General features: G+C 40.9%; 2 protein-coding genes across 4 annotated transcripts; one reads left to right on the top strand and one right to left on the bottom strand.

Annotated features, from left to right (window-relative positions):
• Window positions 1–1019: 1019 nt before the first annotated feature.
• Window positions 1020–14012, bottom strand: CEP70 (centrosomal protein 70). Its single transcript, XM_069861500.1, has 16 exons — window positions 13962–14012; window positions 12368–12467; window positions 12084–12207; window positions 11576–11756; window positions 11090–11259; window positions 9500–9559; window positions 8711–8810; window positions 8228–8316; window positions 7806–7880; window positions 6645–6747; window positions 5803–5973; window positions 5054–5200; window positions 4359–4527; window positions 2660–2774; window positions 1631–1710; window positions 1020–1231 (listed from the first exon to the last, which is right to left on the bottom strand). The coding sequence occupies exons 1-16, from the start codon at window positions 13968–13970 to the stop codon at window positions 1152–1154; spliced, it is 1773 nt and encodes a 590-aa protein (XP_069717601.1). The 5' UTR covers window positions 13971–14012; the 3' UTR covers window positions 1020–1151.
• A 1215-nt stretch (window positions 14013–15227) lies between these two features.
• FAIM (Fas apoptotic inhibitory molecule) lies at window positions 15228–21119 on the top strand. 3 transcript variants are annotated; one of them, XM_069861504.1, is made up of 6 exons: window positions 15228–15584; window positions 16541–16598; window positions 17246–17381; window positions 17727–17955; window positions 19398–19447; window positions 20422–21119. In XM_069861504.1, the coding sequence occupies exons 2-6, from the start codon at window positions 16555–16557 to the stop codon at window positions 20569–20571; spliced, it is 609 nt and encodes a 202-aa protein (XP_069717605.1). In that variant the 5' UTR covers window positions 15228–15584; window positions 16541–16554; the 3' UTR covers window positions 20572–21119. The 3 variants fall into 3 exon arrangements, with proteins under 3 accessions (XP_069717605.1, XP_069717607.1, XP_069717606.1); XM_069861506.1 differs by lacking the exon at window positions 16541–16598; XM_069861505.1 differs by lacking the exon at window positions 15228–15584 and having other exon boundaries at window positions 16522–16598.
• Window positions 21120–21260: the final 141 nt, after the last annotated feature.

Here is a 21260-nt window from a genome sequence, read left to right as displayed (position 1 = left end):
ACACTCTCATAAGGATGTGGTGTACCTGGAGATATTTTAGACTGTCAGCCAAGTGTCATTACATGGCATGGCAGTCTCATTTCCCCAGGACCCTATTCATGTGGTTTTTAACATGAAAGCATTGTATTTTTAAAAGAATACATTTTTAATAAGGTTTCTCTGGTTTCAGGCATCCGCTGAAAGGCACTATTTAAGACTCCAATAGCAATTGTTTTTTTGAGAAACTAAGGAATGGGTTTTCCACTGTTCAAAAGTACCTTAGCAGTGTATGGCTGCAGGCCTGTACATAGTGAGCTTCCAAAGGCAGGGACATGAGTTTACTAAGATGTCATCAAGGTTTTAGTTTGTGATGCCTTAAAATGTTTTGTTCTTTGCTACACCACATTTCCACACCTTGTAAACCTTGATCATAAAGTGTTCTGCCCGAGGAACAGCAGAGTTTTGTAAACTAAGCTATATTAATATAATAGAACAAAATATACCAGAATATTTTTGGAAGGTTGCTGTACTTGTTTCTGTACAATAAACTGTCTTGCATAAGAAACTCAATCGATGCCTTTCTGAAACTGACTTGGGAAATATGACTGCGGTAACTTCAACTCCATGCTGCGCAGAAATCCGTAATCCACCACTTGACGCAAGTTTCAACTACTTTTGGCCTGGGTTACGTTAAATTGAGCCTATCTCGGTCCATAGCCAGAAAGAATACACACTGAATAACAATTTGCTCTCATCCCAATCTTATCTGAAGATTTAACCAGCATTTTAAAATAGGCACTCCAGGAAACCAAGATAGGCCAAGGATGAAAATGTTATGGCTAAGGGAGTTGGAATGCCTTTCTCCCATACTTAATGTCTCAGCAACATTCAAAATGGTTAGTGGTTACAGTCTCCTTGGCTTTAAGCAGGGTTCAGTTTCTGAGACTGATAAAGAGTTAATCAATTCTCTCTTGAGGACGGAGTAGACCAGCTGATAGTGGTTTTAGTAAGCTTTTCTTAAGTTGACCATGAAACAAAAATGAAGAAAAATTAATGAAGTTTTTTATTTATGTCAAAACAACTGAAACTGTTGCTGAGGGTAACAGGGTTTAGAGGTAGCTGCAACGTCATATACATCAACAAGTACATTCACAGGTAAGAACTCTAGCTAGTTAAGAGTTACTCTGGTCTTCTCTAGCAACCAATTTCAAATTTCTCACAGTAGGTAAAATATCATCCAAGTTACTGATCTCTGAAACAGAATGGAAAGCAAAACCAGTAAGATATGTGTACCAAGAACATATTCACATTCAGCCAAAATTAGAAATTACATGTTAGAAATGAAGCTAGTGATGGAAATAATAAACTCCTGACAGCCAGTAATGCTTTTGGAAAAAAATCAAGTTAGCTTATCTTAGAAGAAACATGACTGAACAAGTGCAACCCCTTTTTCAATGAAAACAAAGTATTTTGGTCACTTCCCAAGGAAAGATGGGAAGAGGAGGAGAATGAGGCAAAAGTTAGCACCTTCCTTCACATCCTCCTTGTGTTTTAGCATTCCAGGAGGAAACAAAGTATGTGTTAGCTATTAAAAGTTTTAAGAGGAAGCTTTGGCATGAAGATAATTACAGCTGCTGCAAATATTACTCACCTAGAAGACAGAGCAAATCTTGAATGAGAGCTTGAAATGGTGGAAAGAAGCACTCATGCTCTTCTAGCTTATTGATTATACTGAAATATGCAAGTGAGACTGTCACATAAAAGGTGCAATGGCATTTTAAGTTCATCTCCTTGGCTGTTTTGTCATACTATGTCATGACTTTCTGACAACACTGCTACTTGGTAGTATGTGAAACCATCTACACCAAAACTGTGTCCTTAAGTTCTGAACCCACAGCCAGTAAGCGTTAGCTGTCAAAAGAGGATCTCCGATTTCACTGTTTATGCCCTATACAAATCTTCCTTTCCTCCTTACATGGCACCAGGTAATTTTTAGACTGGAACATTAATCTGTGTATGCTAAATATACTGCCTGGGGGTGGCTGATGTAACTGCCTCAGAGGTGGAGCAAGGAATGTTTTATAAGCAGCTGTTCTTTAGTTAGAACTCTGAGGAGTGCAGAAAGGTTGAGGGAGTTGGTATTGTTAACTCAGTGTGTGTCAGGCTTGCTGCCTGCTGCGACTTAATTTTTAGTATGTTTGCAGAGGCCACACCAAATGTGAGCTCTTCTAGCCTGCTACCGAGTACATACATGTCATCAGTTGAAGATACAACAGGGTTTGTTCCCAAAACCAGCTGTAGGCAGCTTGAGGCACACGTTCTTGCATCTCACACCCTTCCACAGCTGAAAATTTCCACCCTTTCTCCTCCCCTCCCACATGCAGTATCACTTTGTCTCCTTATGAAACACACATCCTATTGAGGCTCATTTGATCACCTTATCCGTGCAAACCAACAGAGTGTTTTGGAACCTTCTGGCCTTAATTTTTCTGTTTGCCAGCTTTATCCTTTTTAAAGTATTCAAGATTTGTTTCCTGTAGGATAGCAGTAGCACTATTTCTGTCACAGCTCACCAACCTTGTAACAAATAAAGTTTCTTTCAGTATTGGTTTTAGCTGGTACTCTCAATTACTAAATGCGATGCTTGGAGATTGGTCATAAATGGAACAGCCCCACATACCTATGGATGTCTTGGGTCCCCAGAAGCTGCTGTACCTGCTCAGTCACGTTCTCATTAACAATGTCACACAGTTTCCCAACAGTATCCACTACCACAGTGGGTGGAGCCGAATTGTCTGTGAAAAAACAAATACTTTGTGTTTCTTACAGCAGTGGTAACAGGAAAGTATTTTAGACACAGTCCAGTCCCTGCAGGTGCCTAGTTTTTATCTGCCTGTCACACATCTAGGTATACAGTTCCTCCATTCACAGAAAACAAAGTGCCTATGGTTAGACATAAACTAATGTTAGCTAGGAGGGGTGCATCATTAAGCCTTTAGCGACTAAAACTTATCAGAGCTGCATATTTTCACACCAAGGATGGGACTGAAGTGCACCCTACAGTGTCAGTGGAAATCAGCCAATTGAAATTAAATATAGAGGGTTATTCAATTAGGTTTGTGTAACGCAGCAACAGCTCGGTATAGGGGCTGGGCCAACAAAGAACCTGGTCAATAAATACTTCGTTAAACAGCCAGAACTTGTTTTGGTATTGGATTTTACTTGCTTTGACTGCTGTGACTGAACATAACAGGCTCCTTGTCCTGTTCTCCCACAATGTCAGAAGAACTAGGTTTGGAGAAGACATCCTCACAACTCCACTGGTTTGCAATTATTAGGGAAACACAAGGTTTCCTCGTCTCCTGTCCTGGCTAGAAGACTGGGAAGTAACTAAGTATGCCTCTGAGTACTGGCACTTAGGTTTTGACATTCAACAACTTTTTTTTACCTTTAGGAGCACAAGAAGGGAATTTCTGTGGACTGGACATAATTACACTTGAATGAATTACTAAGTAGAAGTCTACAGCAAAGGTTGAGTTGTTTTTTTCTTAAACTTGTTAACTTTCAAGTACAGAATGAAAGATGGTCAAGAATGACAAAGTCAGCCCACAGGAAACAAAGCTTTGTGAAAACAAAAATTTAAAATTCCATTTCCTCTGTCATTCCTTTCTTGTGCCTCCTTGGTATGCCTCAGCAACTGCTAAAGGCTTACAAATAATGGGGCTTTGCTATTTAAACTCCCAACTGATAGCAACCTATTTTTATCTTCCCAGTGAAGATTATACCTACTTTACTCATTTCTCAGCAGCGCAACTTTTTTCCCCAGGAAGAAATCAGCCTTACACTTGTCTTCTTCCTTTGGAAATAGTCTGAACAAAACATAGAACAGTTTGGGTTGGAAGGGACCTTAGAGATCCTCCAGTTCCAAATCTCCTGCCATGGGCTGGGACACCTCCCACTGGATGAGGTTGCCCAAAGCCTCATCCAACCTGGCCTTGAACAGCTCCAGGGATGGGGCGTCCAAAGCTTCTCTAGGCAAGCTGTGCCAGTGCCTAACAACTCTCACAGTAAAATATTTCTTCCTAACATCTAATCTAAATCTCCCCTTTCATCTTAAAACTATTACCCATTGTTCTACCGCTGCACTCCCTAATGAAGAGACCCTCCCCAGCTTTCCTGTAGGCCCTTCAGGTACTGGAAGGCTGCTATAAGGTCTCCCCAGAGCCTTCTCTTGTCTAGGCTGAACAACCCCAGCTCTCTCAGCCTCTCCTTGTATGGAAGGTGCTCCAGCCCTCTGATCTCCTTTGTGGCTCTCCTCTGGACACAGTCTAACAGATCCATGACCTTCCAGTGCTAAGGAGTGGGTGGTAAGTCTTTACCTAGTTGCAGAAGCTCATGGAGATTTCTCATAGCATTGGTCATTTCCCCAAGCTTTGTGTAAACCTCATTCATTCGCGGATAAACCCCATTCAGAGAATTCACATCAAACAACTTCTGGAAGTGTGACACTATTGCAAACAAGGTTGGTAAGGACGGAGCCTGGGTGTTCTGTAGGAAGCAGAAAGAATAATTTATCAATGTTCTTGCTTAACAAAGCAAGAGCTCTTTTAAACCGTTAAACATTCTTAAAACTAGTGAATGAAGAAAAAAAAGTGTAACTTCCTCTATGAAATCACAGCATTTCAAATATTTTTAAATCTGAAGACCTATTTTGAAGAGTTTTCAGACACCAAAACCCAGCAAACCAAAATGCTCTTGAAAACTTTCTTCTGTGTTGCTTAGTAAGCACTTTTATGTATTCCCAACGCTGACTGAGGAACAGACAGAACAGGATAACACCTGAGTCTACAGGGCAATGCAAATTCATAGTTGGTCAAATGACTTTAATCAAAGCAATCTTCCCCAAGGTCAATTTATCTATTATGCTAAAATGGTCTTTGAATATTGAATATCTTCAAACAGCTGTTTCTTAAACCCCACAAGGCTTTCAGATGTGCAAGTCTAATCACCATGTGAAGTACGCATTGAAGAACTACACAGTAGTTTGTGATTATAAACCCCTGGTAAGAATTACCTTTTCCTTATTTTCTATTTCTTCCAAAATTGCATCTACTGTGAACTGGAGGTCTTCAACTCTTATGGATTCCCTGTTATCCTGCGGATCTGCAGTGTGCCAGGGCATCAGTTCCAGAGACAGTTTTCTCAAGGACCTGTGCAAATCCTTTTTAAAAGAAGAGAGGGGACACAAATTATTTTAGTAACTTATTATTTTTATTTTTAATTATAGAAACAGGCAGATCTTCTGTTTCTTACATGCAGAAACATTACAGTACTGGAGACAGTAAGGTTTTAATTTTCATGGAATTTAAGCACAGTATCTTGCTTACATTCTTCAATTTAAAAACACCGATATATTATAGTTTCAGTGCAATAAGAAGTGTTGGTCATAGAGTTTGGTTTTAAACAAAATTATTTCACTCGTACTTGGAAGAAAAAGAAAGAGAGAGAAAGCATCACTATTAACGTGTGCGTATATAGACTCTAAGCATAAGTGTATTCTTAGGGACTCAGACAGTGAACAAAAACATTTAGGCAACACACAGAGGAACATCTCTGGCCTGTAGGCACACTACACATTTTTCACTTTACTCTGATTTTAAAGCAGTATATAAATGGTGAATATAAATGGTCAGCAGAATTATTTACCAACAAGCCAGGCAACAAAAGCTACATACAGAGCAAATAACCTGTATGTAGTGAGAGACTGAGGGGTGGTCAGCAGACTGGAGGTAGAGTATAAAGCCAAGTACAACCATGCGTTACCTTTAGGGCCATTAGCTGATCTGCCCACATTTCTATAGTAAGCGGAAGGTGCTCAAATCCACATTCCTGTCCATTCTCTTTAATGGAATTTTGCACTGGCCCTTTATTGCGCCTGTATATCAATGGAGGAGCTCTTGGACTTTGCAGAATAGAATCAATATGGGACAAAACCTTCCACAATAAATAACACGTTATTGCTCAAATATGTATGACATTTTATAACAAAATCCCTTTCCAGCAGTCATGATTGCCTAAACTTTAAATCATAAATAGCTCCACTGTTTACGAGTTCTACAGATGCATTCAATATGTAATAGATTCAAAGACTTAAAAATATACTAGCTAGAAGATATGTAAAAGTAATGCAAATACACTTCCCTTTGAGGAATATTTAACATTTATCCACTTCAGGCATTGTTCCTCCCACAGTTTACATTTTGCTACATTTTATTATATTTGCTTTTTTTTTATTCAAAGAAAAATAAAAGCCACTATCTCCTCAGGCACCTTTAAAACCATAACATAAGGATCCGTTTTGCCCAAGACCTTGCACAAATCCCCTGTCCTGAAGAGACTTCAGCTAAATCATTGAGAACTGATGTTTGCCAGCCTAGACTCTGGTTCTGTGATGTATTTTCAGGTAGTTTACACTAAGATAGAACAACTAACAACAAGCCTACATTCACTGCCAAATCCAGAACATTACATGTCTTGTGTAAAGAACTTGATGTGAACTCTTAGATTCAAACCAGCGTGCTTCAGTTTACAGTTACACATAACTCGTGTATTGTATTTCACTGTAACAGTGCTAGATATACACAGCGCAGATGAAATTTGGATACCTTTAAGTATTGCTGGCAAACTGCCTGCAACTGATCTACTCCTGTGACAGTCTCGGGTTCTTTCTTTTCCTCTGCTCTTTCTCCAGTACTGCTCCCCGAAGATCTACACACCAAATACATAGAGAGTTACTTTCAACTTTATTAAAGAATCAGGTGTGTAGCACACATACTTATACCTACAAAGTAAAATCTCCACCTTATGATGCCTGCCAATAGAATTCCATCAAACTGAACTAGCTGAAGAATCTAAGACCTAGTGTAAATATCATTAATTTACCTCAAGTTTCCAGAGGTTATTCCAGACTGCACACTAATTTAGAAGGGACACCACTGAATGTACAGTTGTTCCCTTACCAGAGGTTCTACCATGGATGAGGACTTAAAATCCAGAATTTTACTCAAAAGGGTCAAATTCTCACTGTCTATCTGTTTCTGCTTGAATATCTTTCCTGGTTTACTATATATAACTCCCTATACTTTTTGTCAAATCTAAGATGACTTTCTCTAAAACTATCGTCTAAATAATGCCCACTGCCATAAGAGAAAAGAACATTTAAACATACACGATGTGAAATGAAAAACTAAACATTTTTAAACTTTAAGTGATGTTATTTTCAGGTTATAAAATATTAGCATTCAGTATACACATGCATAAATGATTAGGCGAAACTACAGATAAAAACACTTTCCCAATACTGGATTTCTAAACCTTCAATGCATTTTCTTAGCAACTTTTCAGAAAAAAAAACAAGTCAATTTCTAAGATTAATATGGACATAACTTCAGTAGTTGTGACATTGTGCCAACTCACTTCTCATTCATAATCCATAATGTACCCAGTAGCTTTCTTTATAGCTCATGGGAGAGGCAAACAATACAGTCTTGTCCTGTCCGTATTGCCTGCGATAGCACCCACATCCAGAAAGATAAAATGAAATAAAACCAACACACTTCTGTGTCCCCATTTGGAGACGATGCCATCATCAGAGATTTGCAGGGTGACTCTGCAGAAACAGTAGCATTTGCTGCCCATAAGCAGGCTGTGAGGAACACTGATAAGGTGCGTGCTTTATAAGCTGCTATCTACGTTACAGGTTGCAGAGTATCTTTGCCTTAAGAAGTTCAGAGGATTCATGAAAATTACCAAAGAAATATACGCACTGGACAGTTTTCTTTAACGTTTTCTCTAGTTTCTTCACTTGGTGCTTGTAAAGTTTTAATTCCTGTGCTGTTGGTCTGTTAGAATGAAAAAGTACCATATCAAATATCTTGCATTTGAAGGCATCTATAAAACTCAGCCACGCGAAAAAATAAGAAAGCTTTGCCAGTGCCACAAAATCAATTCTGAAAATGAAATTCTGCAATGTTTCTACATAGCAACAGCAAGCTAACCATGAGCAGTTGTGATCAACAGCATAGGGAGGGAAGGCTGGCTGTTGCTGCCAGATCTCATTTCTACAAATCGCTTTTAAGGGCAGATTTGATACTACACTTGTACACTTGCTGGTGCTGTCAGCTTCTTTCTTTGTAGAGCAAAGTCTACCAAAGTGCCCTTACAAAGGATGATACTTATCCTTTCTTACCTTATTTCCAAATCTTTCTTGAGATTTATATTTTCAAGCAAAAGCTGTTCATTCCTGGCTTTTGTTTCAGTAAGTTGTTTCTGGAAAGACTGTAACATAGACTGTGTTATTTCTTTTATTTCATTCATTCCGTGAACAAGCGTGAGCAATTTAAAGAACGTGCATGTTAAGAAGGGCTCCCACTTGCCTACAGAGCAAGACAGCACGGACGAGGAATTAGCCTACATAAGATCGAGAGCCTGCTGCATTAGACCAGAGGTGGAGAAGCTGTGATTAAGGTTTATGTAGTCCCCAGCAAAGACAACTCAAAACACAGTAAACAATCTTGGAATCAAGACAGCAAACCCTGCCCATGGAACTTACAAATTCAGAAGGCACAGTAAGAAGGAGGGGACAGAAATCAAACACATACATGTTTCTATACGGCTCTTGAAGGGTTACCATTTAGAGGTCTGCACTGACTTATTCATAGCAGTTCCATACCGTGAGCAGTGCTCTATAATTAGGAGTAGCATCTAGACTTAAGAACTCTTCTTTGCTTTTTACTTCTCTCTGTACCTGGTCTTCATCTTTTTTATACTGCCTATTGGAAAAAATAAATTGTTTCAGCTTAACTGTAATTTGATCACTTCAAAGATCTAACTTGGCTTGGCTAGCAGTTATGTATAATAATGTTTCCATAAACTTCAAAGTAAATGGAATAGAAATTCTGCCCTGAGATCCACTTCTCTTTTCTATGATTTCTGGGAAGCTGTTTCATAAGCTAACTAAGTACAGTTATTCCTCAAAAGAAATTCCAGTACAAGCAAATCCCATTTCAGTTTTCAAGATAATAGTCTCAAATTATAGGAATGTCTCGGGTATCTGCTCATTGCTTTGTACCATGTGAGCACCACAACAGAGCCAAAAAGCTGATACTCCTTTTGTTTAGAGAGATCATGTGGCTGAGCACTGCTAATGCAGCAATTCTTCTGCCTGTGAACCATGGCAAAAGTGGATGGGAAGGAAAAAAAAAAGAAAGAAAAAAGAAAGAACTATAGCTCAAGCATCTAAATATCCCCTAGTTCCTAGTTGTCCTGGCTTCCTGACTAAGCAGCTGCTTAGCCTGACTGAAAGCTGTTCTCTGGATGAATCCAAAACCATTATAATCCTTTGCTGTTTCTTACATGCCAGTGGCATCTGGCACACTGAATATTTACCATTATAAGCTTCAAGAACAGCAAAGAGGAAAATTTTGAACAGTAGGGCCATAAGGCATTAGAAAAAACCTACCTTAGCTCCTTTTTAATTTGACTAATTTGAGATTCATAATAATCAATTAGACAAAGGAACCTGAAAGAAAGGAAAAGTGGAATTATGAATTTCAGATATTCTCAAAAAATCATGCCTGAAGGACACTGTGATCACCCCATAGTAACAGGCCAGCTTACAGAGCTTCACTGAACTTCAGAAGTGACTGCATCAGATAGTGAGTTCCCTCTCATATCACAAATACAGAGACACAGTTTTCCAGAATAGAAAATTAGAGACATTAGCTGTACTAGACTAAAAGTGGTAAAATTATTAAAGAGGAGACAAAAGCTAAATCCTCCTGACAGCCTCCTCATCTTGTGACTATATTTACTCAGCAATCTTAACAGCACGGCACAGCCTCAAGTGCCAGGGCTCCGTGACCACTGTGGGAGGCAGAGAAAACACGTCCCACATAGCCCAGGAACACCTGACTCCAAAGAAACCAGAAGTGCTTTCAAAGTGAGCTGCTGCAAAAAATACAGCCACAAAAAAATGAACAGCTAAGAAACCACCTTTCCTCTTAAGCTCTCTGTGATTGTCTCTTTTGAAGAGATAGAAGAGAAAGCACAGGGAACCAAATTCAGTGATCGTTCTTCTCATGCAACAAGGGCATGCAAAAGGGGTAAAGATCACTAGACAGGCCTGGAAAACCAGGTGACACCAGCACAATAAAGTGATGGCCACTGGAGGTGTAAGAACTGGCAAATCTCTGACTATAGCAGAACTACAGAGATCTTACAGCACAGAAACACAGGCTTGGAACACTTTCTCAGCACTGTCACTAAAGTACCTGGGAAGCTTTAGAGCAAGCACACAGCGAGAAGTTGCAAAGACAAGCTTCTCTTCAGGATTGACTGCAAACTGGACAGGGCTTTCTCTTTTGGGCTGAGGGGGTAAGTAGTGGTGGAGCTTGTTGGTTTTTAATTTAAGTTTTAAGATGTCAGAACCTCAGGATGGGATCACCTTCAGAGACAGGGCAGTTCCAGAGCAGAGAAATCATTCCCTTCTCTTTGCTGACACCTAGTGTCTACAGGGGCTGGTAAATTCTTAATTTCTCCCATAGATTAATCCAGCCTTCCAGTCCCTAAAGAGGCCTAAAGGAAAGCTGGGGAGAGGCTCTTTATCAGGGAGCGCAGGGACAGGACGACGTGGAACAGTTTTAAGGTTAAAGAGCAGAGATTGAGATTAGATATTGGGAAGAAATTTTTTATTGTGTTGGTGGTGAGGCACTGACACGGGCTGCCCAGAGAAGCCGTGGATGCCCCATCCCTGGAGGTGTCCAAGGCCAGGCTGGCTTTGAGCAACCTGATCCAGTGGAAGGTGTCCCTGCCCATGGCAGTGGGGTTGGAACTGGATGGTCTTTAAGGTCGCTTCCAAACCAAACCATTCTATGAAGACTCCATTATATAAAATAACATCACTGCATTGAGGCATCTTCACAAAAATTCCCATTTCAGCCTGCACTCCTGATTTCCAGTCATTTTTCATATAAATATCAAGAACAGTAACTTTAAAATCCATTTCTTGTTTACCGTTACAAAAATTCACCAATATAAGAAAATTACTTACTGCTGATCTAGAAGAGACTTGGGAGCTCTTTTGCAAAACCGACAAAACATTTTGTTTTGAGTGGCAAGACGCTGTTGCTCCTCCATCCCAATTTTGCACAGCTCCTTCTGCAAACGGGCAATCACCTCTTCCTGCTCTTGCAGCTTTTCCTGCTGCTGTTGATATTTCGCCTGTGAACAGATAACAGCAGCATTATGAAATTTTACTAACCCACAGATTGGAGACTGCACTGTACATGCCCACGGATCCACCTTGGTCCCAAGGAAGCTTAGTATTTGGGTTTTAGCCATACTGAAATGGCGATGGAAGAAAGATATAGATATTTTTCTAAGTTATTGCGGGAAAATTCTGTATAGATTGAAAAATATTAGCTCTAAGCTGTGTACTAACTCTATGACTCATGTTTATTTTGATCAATGTAAATATTTTTAGAGCTCTTAGGGCAAGTTAAAAGTCTGAATCTTCAGACAGCACTATCTGAATTACCTGTGAAACCTGTTGATCTTTTTGAAGTTCTTTGACTTGATTTTGTTGCTGGCAAACTTTAGCTATTGTCTCATCTTCCAACTGACAGATTTTGGACTTAATGTTTTTTACCACATTTTCCAAATCATTAGCCCGTTGTTCTTGCCGAGATGCCCGTCCTCGTTCCTGTCGTATCGCATTTCTGAAAAAAAATAAATGATTCCTTGATTTAAATTAAACTTGTCTCACTAAATATAGTGAAGAGAGCACAGGCCTGACAAACATTATGTGATAACACTGAATAATAGCCCGTGGCAGCAGGCAGAAAGCACACTGGTATGAGAAGCAGCAGCAGATGAAATAACAGAGAAGCTTAAAAGGAACTCAGCCAACATTGCTCCACATTGGACAATAATCTCAGGGAAAGGGTCTTAAACCTTGGGTATGACAAGCTCTACCTGGCAGGAGATAGACACTAATAACACTTCTACTTTGTATTACTAAGGAAGATCATCCCACTGGATCTTACCTAAGATTACGATTAGCCTCCATAAGCCCCTGCATCATTTTCTGCTGTCGGTCGATGTCTTCCATCAGTGTTTTTAATGCAAATCTTACTCCTAGAGAAGACTGACTGTCTAAGACAATCATATCTGATGATACAGAAAATAAACAGTCATAATGAAAGGCTTTTAATAGCTGAAGGAGATACCATCTCTGCTACCATCTAGAAGTGATGGCTTTAGAGATGTATTATGAACTTAAGCTTAATATTTTCAAATACAAACACCTGTAAAACTACCATTTCCTTACCTGATGTATCTCTGTAGCTTTGGGGGTCAGCAAGACTCACCGGTTTCAACCCATGGTGCCTTAATAGCTGGTTTAAGTTCTCCCATTCTGCCTTCTCCTGCTGCAGTTGGGAGAAGGTAAAGAAGAGTCAGAAACCTGAGTTCTCCATATCAGCTCACAGTCTCCTGCCCTTCCTGGTGTGCAGGCAGTGGAGGATACCAAATCTTCCCCAAATAACAACAAACTCCAGATCCCCAAGAAGCCCTGACCGCTACAGGCAGGCTTGTGCCCAACAGGATCTGCAAGAGATACTGGGAATGAGTGTACTTAATACAATAGAATCATAGAATAGCTTGGGTTGGAAGGGACCTTAAAGATCATCTAGTTCCAATCCCCCTGCCATGGGCAGGGACACCTCCCACTAGATCACACTGCTCAAGTTCCCATCCAACCTGGCCTTGAACACCTCCAGGGATGGGGCAGCCACAACTTCTGTGGGCAACCTGTTCCAGCACCTCACTACCCTCAGCGTGAAGAAATTCTTCCTTGTGCCTTGTCTAAATCTGCCCCTCTCCAGTTTATACCCATTGCCCCTAGTCCTATCACTACAAGCCTTTGTAAGAAGTCCCTCTCCAGCTTTCCTGCAGCCGCTTTCAGGTACTGGAAGGTCACTATAAGGTCTCGCCGGAGCCTTCTCCTCTCCAGGCTGAACAATCCTGACCCTCTCAGCCTGTCCTCGCATGGGAGGTGCTCCAGCCCTCCTCTGGACTGCTTCTGACAGCTCCATATCCTTGTCACAGAACCGTAGAATGGTTTTGGTTGGAAAAGACTTTTAAGATCAAGTCCAACCATCAGTTCAGCACTGCTAAGTCCGACATCACATGATGTTCGACAAATACATGGAGAAGGCTCTGAGGAGACCTTATAGGGACCTCCCAATACCTGAAGGGGGCCTGCAGGAAAGCTGGGGAAGGACTGTTTCCAAAGGCATGTAGTGACAGGACATGGGGCAATGGGGATAAACAGGAGAGGGGCAGGTTTAGACTAAACAGAAGGAGGAACTTACTCACCATGAGGTTGGTGAGGCACTGGCACAGGTTGCCCTGAGAAGCTGTGGCTGCCCCATGCCCGGAGGTGTTTAGGGTCAGGTTGGACGGGGCCTTGGGCAGCCTGGTCTGGTGGAACTAGATTATCTTTAATTTCCTTTCTAACCCAAGCTATTCTATGATTCCACGGATACCCCGAGCACAGCACCCACTCATTTCCTAAGCCCCTCCAGGGGCGGTGGCTCAACCACCTCCCTGGGCAGCCGGTTCCAGCACTTGGCAACGGTTTCAATAAGGAAATTCCCCCCGATATCCACCCCAAAGGCCCCCCAGGAGCCCCTGGAGGCCGTTAGCCCCGGGGAGAAGCCATGACCCCCCTCCACACCGCCTCCCGCCCGGGCAGGGGCGCCGAGGGCTCTCAGCGCCAGGGTGACGCGCAATGAATGAAATTCGCTTTTGCCCCCACCGGGGCAGCAGCCCCAGCGCGCCCCGACCGCGCTTTTGGGTCGGTTTTTGTCCTTTTCCCCCCTGCCTCGTTGGACCCGAGCGGCGGCCGCACCGACCGGTACCTCGGCCATGGCGGGGCGGGCGGGAAGAGCGGCGCGGGGCACGCCGGGAGCGAGGGGCGGGGGGAGCGGCGCCATCTTGGAGAGAGGGGAGAGAGTCCGGCAGGTATGGGGTGAGGGGACAAGGGGAGGAGGAGGGGGAGGAGGAGGAGGAGGAAGGGAAGGAGGAAGGGAGGGAGGAAGAAGAAGAGAGAGGAGGAAGGAAGGAAGAGGAGAGAAGAAGAGAAGGGGAGGGGAGGAGGGAGGAAGAGGAGGAGGGAGGGAAGAGGTGGGGAGGAGGAAGAGGACAAGAGAGGGTGGAAGAGGAGGGAGGAGGTAGGGAGGAAGAGGAGAGAAAGAGGAGGAGTAGAAGGGGAGGAGGAGAAGAAAGAAGAATAGGAGAAGGTGAGGAGGGAGGGAAGGCGAAGAGGAGGAGGACTAGGAGAAGGCACGGAGGAAAAGAAGGCGAGGAAGAGGAGAAAGGAGGAGGAGGTAGAGGTGGAAACTGAGACGGAGATGGAGAGGAGGAGAAGAAGAAGGAAGAATAGGAGAAGAAGGGGGGAGAAGAAGAAGAAAAGGAGGCACAATAGGAGAAGAATGAGAGGAGGAGGCAGCAGAGTGCATCCTGCCTGTTGCTGCAGCGCTGGCCGAGGAGGGTTGGGATGCTCTGGGGCAGGTGGCACGGTCAGCAGCCCACAGAGAATGTCTCCAGGAATGTCGTTCTCGAGGCGTCATTCAAAAGCAAACCCTTTTTGCTAGGAATAAACGCGGGTGGTGGGGAGAAATTCACCACCTTGGGAGGTGTCCCTGCCTGTGGCAGAGGGGTTGGAACCAGGTGGGCTTTAAAGTCCCTTCCAACCCAAACCCGTCTAGGATTCGTGTGCTTCTCAGTGCACTGTCCCGCATTGCCTGCTGCCAGGCATGGATTAAGTGCATGTGGAGCGGTAATCCTGTCCTGGTTTTCAGAGCAAGCCGTTGTGTATAAAGAGGTAAATCTGCTTTTGGGCTGCTGATTGGATTGACAGAGAACGTAGTGAACTGAGGTGGTTGGCAGTCAGCACAAATCCGCTTCCTTGGATTCGAGTTCATGAGGGAATGTCTGAGGGTAGACTGGCTTGGGCATCTCCTGGTCCTGCAGCAGAGCATGGCTTTCCTTTTGGAATGGTGCTATCGGCTGTCCTAAAGTAAACAAAGCTGTCCTAGAGACTGGGGTTTGTGCTTAAGCTTGATTTTTTTAAAAAAAAAAAGGTGTATGACTCAAATTTTTTTTTTAAAAAAAAAATGTTCTGGGTTGTTTCCAAACCCTTTCAGCATCAATCCTAAATTATCTGCTCAAATCCATGCAGGAGAGCTGGATACCATGGTGCAGTCTCTGTGGATCAGCTGGCGATGTGCTGCAGTTCTGTTTCTGGTGTTCCTCTGTGTGCCTGAGGCCACTTCTTGTGTTCCTTCGATGATAGGGTTGAGCATGGGTCTATCCTGAGCCCCGGGCACCTGCTTATTGGACGAGGAGGGGAAGCACAGAAACACGCCTGCCTGGTGTTCGCCACTTGCCAAGGAATGCCACCCTCCATAGAAGTCAGCCTGTAACCTGAGGGAAAACCCACCTCCTCGGCATTTATTAGGGCGTGTGCCCTGCTCTCAACTGTGAGAATTAAATCCTTGTATCCTTAAAGCGGTTGCGTTGTTTTTAAAGCTTGTTTTTCAGTTTATTAATAGATAAGTATGTAGTTACTGACAGCAGCACAGTGATACAGCAGTGTACCCGAGCATCTTTTAAAGCAGAATCTTTAGTCAGAGTGAATTAGGTTTAATTTTTAACTGCACACTCCTCTGTTGTGCTGAAGAAAGACTCTAGAGCATAGGACTTCCCTTTAATTAATTTTTAATGTATTTTTAAAGTACAATTTATCAACAACTCACTTATTTGCACTTATATTGTGCTTATGGATATGCACAGTCCATGTAGATAGCTCTTCGCAAATTAATTTGTTTAGTGAAGATAATGAATTGAAAATAAGCCAGCAGTGTTGTAAAACACAGTCATGGTCTCAAAAACTAAGTAAGAAACAAGTGATTTATTTGTGGTTTGCCTAGACTTTATGACTGAATTGCAAGGTCAAATTGCTAATATGATTGTTGAAAACTACTGCAGTGGTTTAGAAACCAAGTAGGTTTAAATTGTTGTTGCCTGTGCTGCTTTTCTTTCCCTGAGGTGACAGTAGTCTCTAGTTCGTTCCAGTTTGTGACTGAGATGGGCAGCTGTCGATTCGCTTCTGCTTTGGTGAAGTTGTTAGTTTCTGAGCTTTTGCTCACAGGATAGGGAAGCTGTTTTTCCATCAAGTGATGAAAAAATAAACGTTGTGCTAATAAAGTTAGGATAAATTTCACATACTGATTTTGTGAAAGAATACATTTGCCTTTTTGTATAGAAGAAAAATTGTGTTTGTATTTTGTCATATATACAGTAGTGCGTGGTAGTTGATGACGCTTGTAAAAATATCCTTTATCTTAAATGGAGAAAATGTGGAAAATTTAGGCCTCAACACATCTCTGCTGCTATTTTGCTTTTCTTTTTTTCTTGCTGCTAATTGGATTAAAAGACATTTTGGTTACTATGGCATCCCGTGAGGAGATTACTGTCAGTGAAGATGAAGTAAGGTAAAAAATCAGAACTGCGGTATGAGCAGGTTTGGAAAGATATCCACAGTTCCAGAGGTCACTTATGGCTGTATCTGAACTTCTAAAATCACATAAATGAAAGGATATCTTGCCAGATCTCCTCCCCTGTGGGTGTTTGTGTCTGAAAAGTTGCATTTCTGAATGATGTAGGTGATGTTTATGAGAAAGATTACAGACAAATCTGCTAAAACAGATCATAGCTAAACTGGTTGTCCTGACTATTTTTCAAGTGTAAAAGGCTAGATCACTTTCACAGAGACCAATCCAAATACTGTATTCTCCTGCCAAGAAGTTGCAGTCCTGTCTAGGAGTATCTGAATTCCCAGTATAATTTTGTAACCTACTGATGTGGAAGTTTTAGAAGTTAGGTGTATAGCTATATGATTTTATATGGTGTTTGTCAAAGTGAGTCTGTTTAACTGTCTGCTTATATTTTGTGATTTTTTGTCACATTTTAACATTTGAAAAACACAAAAATATAAGCAGTTCTGTAAGCTTATTCTTTGAAGTCCTGTTTTACATTTGTAAAAAGTCACTTTCCCTGAAGCTGTAAAGCTTTGAACTACAGGCATCAGTCACTGAATTCTTTCAACGGCAATTAATTTACTTTGTTGGTGTTTCCATAGGTCTCGGTACAGTTACTTAGAGAAGATGACAGATCTGGTGGCTGTTTGGGAAGTAGCTTTAAGTGATGGTGTTCATAAGATTGAATTTGAACATGGGACCACTTCAGGAAAACGTGTTGTCTATGTTGATGGAAAGGTGAAATTGTTATATGCTCAAAATTTGCTATGATACAGATTATATAAGTGCACTTTCATGCAACAGGCATCAGAACAAACAAAAGACTAATAAATGCAAGTTAGGTATATTCAGTCGATCAACTTTACCTAACTTGATAAACTGCATCATTCTGGTTTTTGCCAGTTACAAGAGTATTCATGAAGTGCTGTGCTGTTCTTGGGCAGAAGCACTATAGACACACAAAGTATCATGTATTTGTTCATTCTGAAATAATAGTTAAATACTGAGCTGTTTCCTGAGTTCTAGTTCATTTTTTTTATACTAAAACGTATTAATACCCATTGTCTTTGTTTTATTCTACAGGAAGAAATAAGAAAAGAATGGATGTTTAAATTAGTGGGTAAAGAAACTTTCACTGTGGGAGCATCAAAAACAAAAGCTACTATTAACATTGATGCAGTCAGTGGCTTTGCATATGAATATACTTTGGAGATCAACGGAAAGAGCCTCAAGAAGCATATGGAGAACAGGTTAAAAACAACCAATACATGGCTACTCAACTTGGGTGGTACAGACTATAGAGTTGTTCTAGGTAAGCAAACATTGAATAATTTCATGTTGCTGACTTTGAATAAGCTTTAATGTATTTGGCAACTGGTATTTAAAAGAAAGCATAGTTCAGTGGCTGGTGCTTTTGCAGTGTAAAATCCTGGGTGGTCTGGAAGTTTGGAATTAATCTGAAAAATAATGGCCTTGCTACATCTGTGTGAGTCTGCTGAGAGTGCTCTGTTCTGCAGCAGCATGGTCTAGATTTAAAACAGGAAAAAAAGAAAAGGCTGGAAAGAGTTATGGCTTTGTATCCATACAGCTGCCAGAGCAAGGCAATTCTGCAGGTAAAGAAATGATACCTTCACATGAGGTTTTTTACTTTCTTAATAGTAAGGCCATATATTTCTTCTGTTCTGCCCCCTCTTCCTGAAATACATTACAAGCAGATGGGTGGAAAGGATCTTTGGAGGAATTTGTCTGTGGCATCTAGTGGGAAAACTTGCACTTGGGTGTTGCTGTATGGTTACACCTGGAGACAAGATCATGGACTATGATTTCTCCTGAAGCCTCAGGACAGAGTGAACTGCCCTAAGATGAAGAGGAGCAGGAAATAAGGGCAATTTTAATGCCAGAAACAGATTAGTCTCCTTACAGACTTTTAATCTCCCTTTGCTTACTTAAAAGGCAAGCAGTGTTCATGTTTCTACTGGTGAACTGTGGCTGACAGTGTTGGTAACGTGACTTCTAGAGTAGTAATTTAAGGAGGGAGTGTTGGAAGAAGTAAAGGAATATTCTGTTTCAAATGAAAAAAAAGTCTAATGTTTATATTTAAAGTGATATTTGAGCTATTAAGGAGATTTTAACAAAATAAATGGTTTTATGGGGCCTTGGGTGGCCCGATCTAGTGGGAAGTGTCCCTGCCCATGGCAGGGGGTTGGAACTAGATGATCTTGCAGGTCCCTTCCAACCAAAACCATTCTGTGATTCTATGATGGATGTTAAATAATGCTGCTTTTGAATTGAACAGACCTGGATAAAGTGTTAGGGCTTCATTGAATAAACAGCACTCAAATAATTAACAGAAACTACATAACTTTTCTGGTTTCAAGTTTACCAATTTAAGAATGTCAGAATATCTGACAATATTCAGAACAACGCAGTGTTGATAGCGAAGGCCAGGGAGAGGTGAAAATGTATGTTCACAGCAAATGTTGTTTGCCCATTGATAACAGAGCCTCCCATCTCTCCAGTATAAGAACAAACCCTGTAGCCCAGGTACTATGTTGAATTAGGAACTTCTTTGGGGAACCAAAAGTAAAATTCAACAGTAAATTTTAAAAATTCCTATATCTTCCTTCTCTGTAGGGAGAAACAAAAATCTTGTTCTTTTTACTTTTGTTTTCTTTTTACTTTTGTTTTCTTTTTACTTTTGTTTTCTTTTTACTTTTGTTTTCTTTTTACTTTTGTTTTCTTTTTACTTCACAGAAAAGGACACTATGGATGTGTGGTGCAATGGTCAAAAACTGGAAACAGCGGTACGTGATCATTTCCATAACTTCTTCAAAGGGTATGACTAGATAACCAGCGCTGAGCAGAATAAGCCACAGGGAGGCACATTACCTCACTTTGCCACGGAGTATGAATGTATGCCAAGATAGACAGTACACTAGCGGTTTGTTCCAAACATTTTTAATTGTATTCTGTGATTGGCACTGTTTCAGTTAGGATGTCAAACATCTATCTATTTATAGATAAACAATGCTTTTCTTTACACAAAAAGTGTATAAGCAGAATAAATCTTCTGGGTCAATTGTCCAGTGGTTTTTTTAGGGAGAAGACTTTCAGAGGAGTGGGAGAGAGTTGAGTTTGATGCAAAGCGTAGAGCTTATCCGAACCTGCACATGTTAGTAGTGACTGGAAGTTGAACACTTGTAGTCTGTTCTGACTCATATTTTTTTGAATCTAGAGACAGTCCCTAACACTTACAATTTAAGAGTTTTGTTGGAACATCTTTTGTCTTTCAGTCACATCTGCATTAATTTTTAAAGCAGGTTGACAGCTAGAAGGCTTAATCTATTTGATATCTTTTATATTATGATGGGTTTCAATGTGAATACTGTGTAGGCTTCCCCAACCGTGAAGGATGTGCTTTCTCACCAGAGTTGTCACTGTGATTACTGCTGCCACAAGTAAGCAGTAAATTTACAAATTGTAATGTAAAATTGCTATACTCGAGAACAGGATAAAAATATTCACCAAGTGTTTTTTGGGTAATCAGTGGAACAAACTTTCTCTCAGTGAATCAGAACTTCTGCTCTTGATGGTTCTCAGCCATGTAATAAATGCACAAGGAGAGATTCTTGTAAGCTACAAGTCCAGGTTTGGTTGTCAAACTGTGCTTGCATCAGAGCAGCACACGGATTTTCCCGCTTTCCCCAGGATGATGCGTTCAAACTTTCATTTTACCACAGCAGCATGCCTGGTTTTATTCTTGTCTCATTTTCCCCAGGGTGAATTTGTAGAAGATGGGACCGAAACTCACTTCAGTCTTGGTGATCAGAGCTGTTGCATTAAGGCTGTCAGTAGTGGCAAACGAAAGGAGGGAATTATCCATACCCTTATTGTGGATGACAGAGAAATCCCAGAAGCCGTGGAGTAGCCTCTAGTTAACCAATTGTTGTAGGACTAAGATCAGGGATTTTTAATTACTGTGGTAATTATTTTAATATGTACTCCTCAGTACATTTAGTTTGTGCTGGATTTATTTTCTAGTTCCTGTATATTAAATTATTCTTTTTGAGGGACCAGATGAAAAGAAACATATAAAACCTCTTACACTACCAGTTTTTAAAAAACTATATGTATAGAATATATATTATATCACTAAGTGCAGCAGGCACAAGTAAACATAAGTAGATACTATATACTGGACAAAAATCTCACTATAATAAAGTGCGAGATAAATATTCATTAAGACTGAACCTGATAAACTACGAGTGTCTGTGGAAGGAGGAGGAAGAATGTGCTGGGCATTTAAGTAAGTTGTTAAAATTTTCTCAGTTAATATTTTTTCTATTAAACTTGACTCTAAAGTTTTTCTGATGCAGTTAAGAAGAGTTACAAAGTTAATAAAAATGTTAATGAAACACATTGTTACCCGTACTTGTGTAATAGTATTAAAATCCTGTGCTAGGAAAACTGTCCTTCCAAAAAAAAAATTCCTTAAGTTTTAAAAGATATTGGTAAAGGTAGATTAATCGCAGAGCATTTTCAAGCTGTAGCTTGAACCAGTGCTGTACTATTTTGTTGCCTTTCAAAGAGATTGAATTCTGCTGAGGAATATGAAGC

This window comes from Phaenicophaeus curvirostris, chromosome 7 (assembly GCF_032191515.1).
Source record: "Phaenicophaeus curvirostris isolate KB17595 chromosome 7, BPBGC_Pcur_1.0, whole genome shotgun sequence".
In the NCBI taxonomy this organism is placed as follows: domain Eukaryota; kingdom Metazoa; phylum Chordata; class Aves; order Cuculiformes; family Cuculidae; genus Phaenicophaeus; species Phaenicophaeus curvirostris.
This window is presented reverse-complemented; position numbering and strand designations above follow the sequence as displayed.

Excerpts from the sequence above, each read along its gene's own strand:
- CEP70 (XM_069861500.1), bottom strand. Across the intron at positions 11,260-11,575 it reads AAGATCAACAGGTTTCACAG|GCGAAATATCAACAGCAGCA; the intron begins GTAATTCAGATA and ends ATCTGTTCACAG. Across the intron at positions 1,232-1,630 it reads AGATTTGCTCTGTCTTCTAG|AGATCAGTAACTTGGATGAT; the intron begins GTGAGTAATATT and ends ATTCTGTTTCAG.
- FAIM (XM_069861504.1), top strand. The coding sequence starts at position 16,555 with ATGGCATCCCGTGAGGAGATTACTGTCAGTGAAGATGAAGTAAG. Across the intron at positions 17,382-17,726 it reads TTGTCTATGTTGATGGAAAG|GAAGAAATAAGAAAAGAATG; the intron begins GTGAAATTGTTA and ends TTTATTCTACAG. Across the intron at positions 19,448-20,421 it reads GTCAAAAACTGGAAACAGCG|GGTGAATTTGTAGAAGATGG; the intron begins GTACGTGATCAT and ends CATTTTCCCCAG.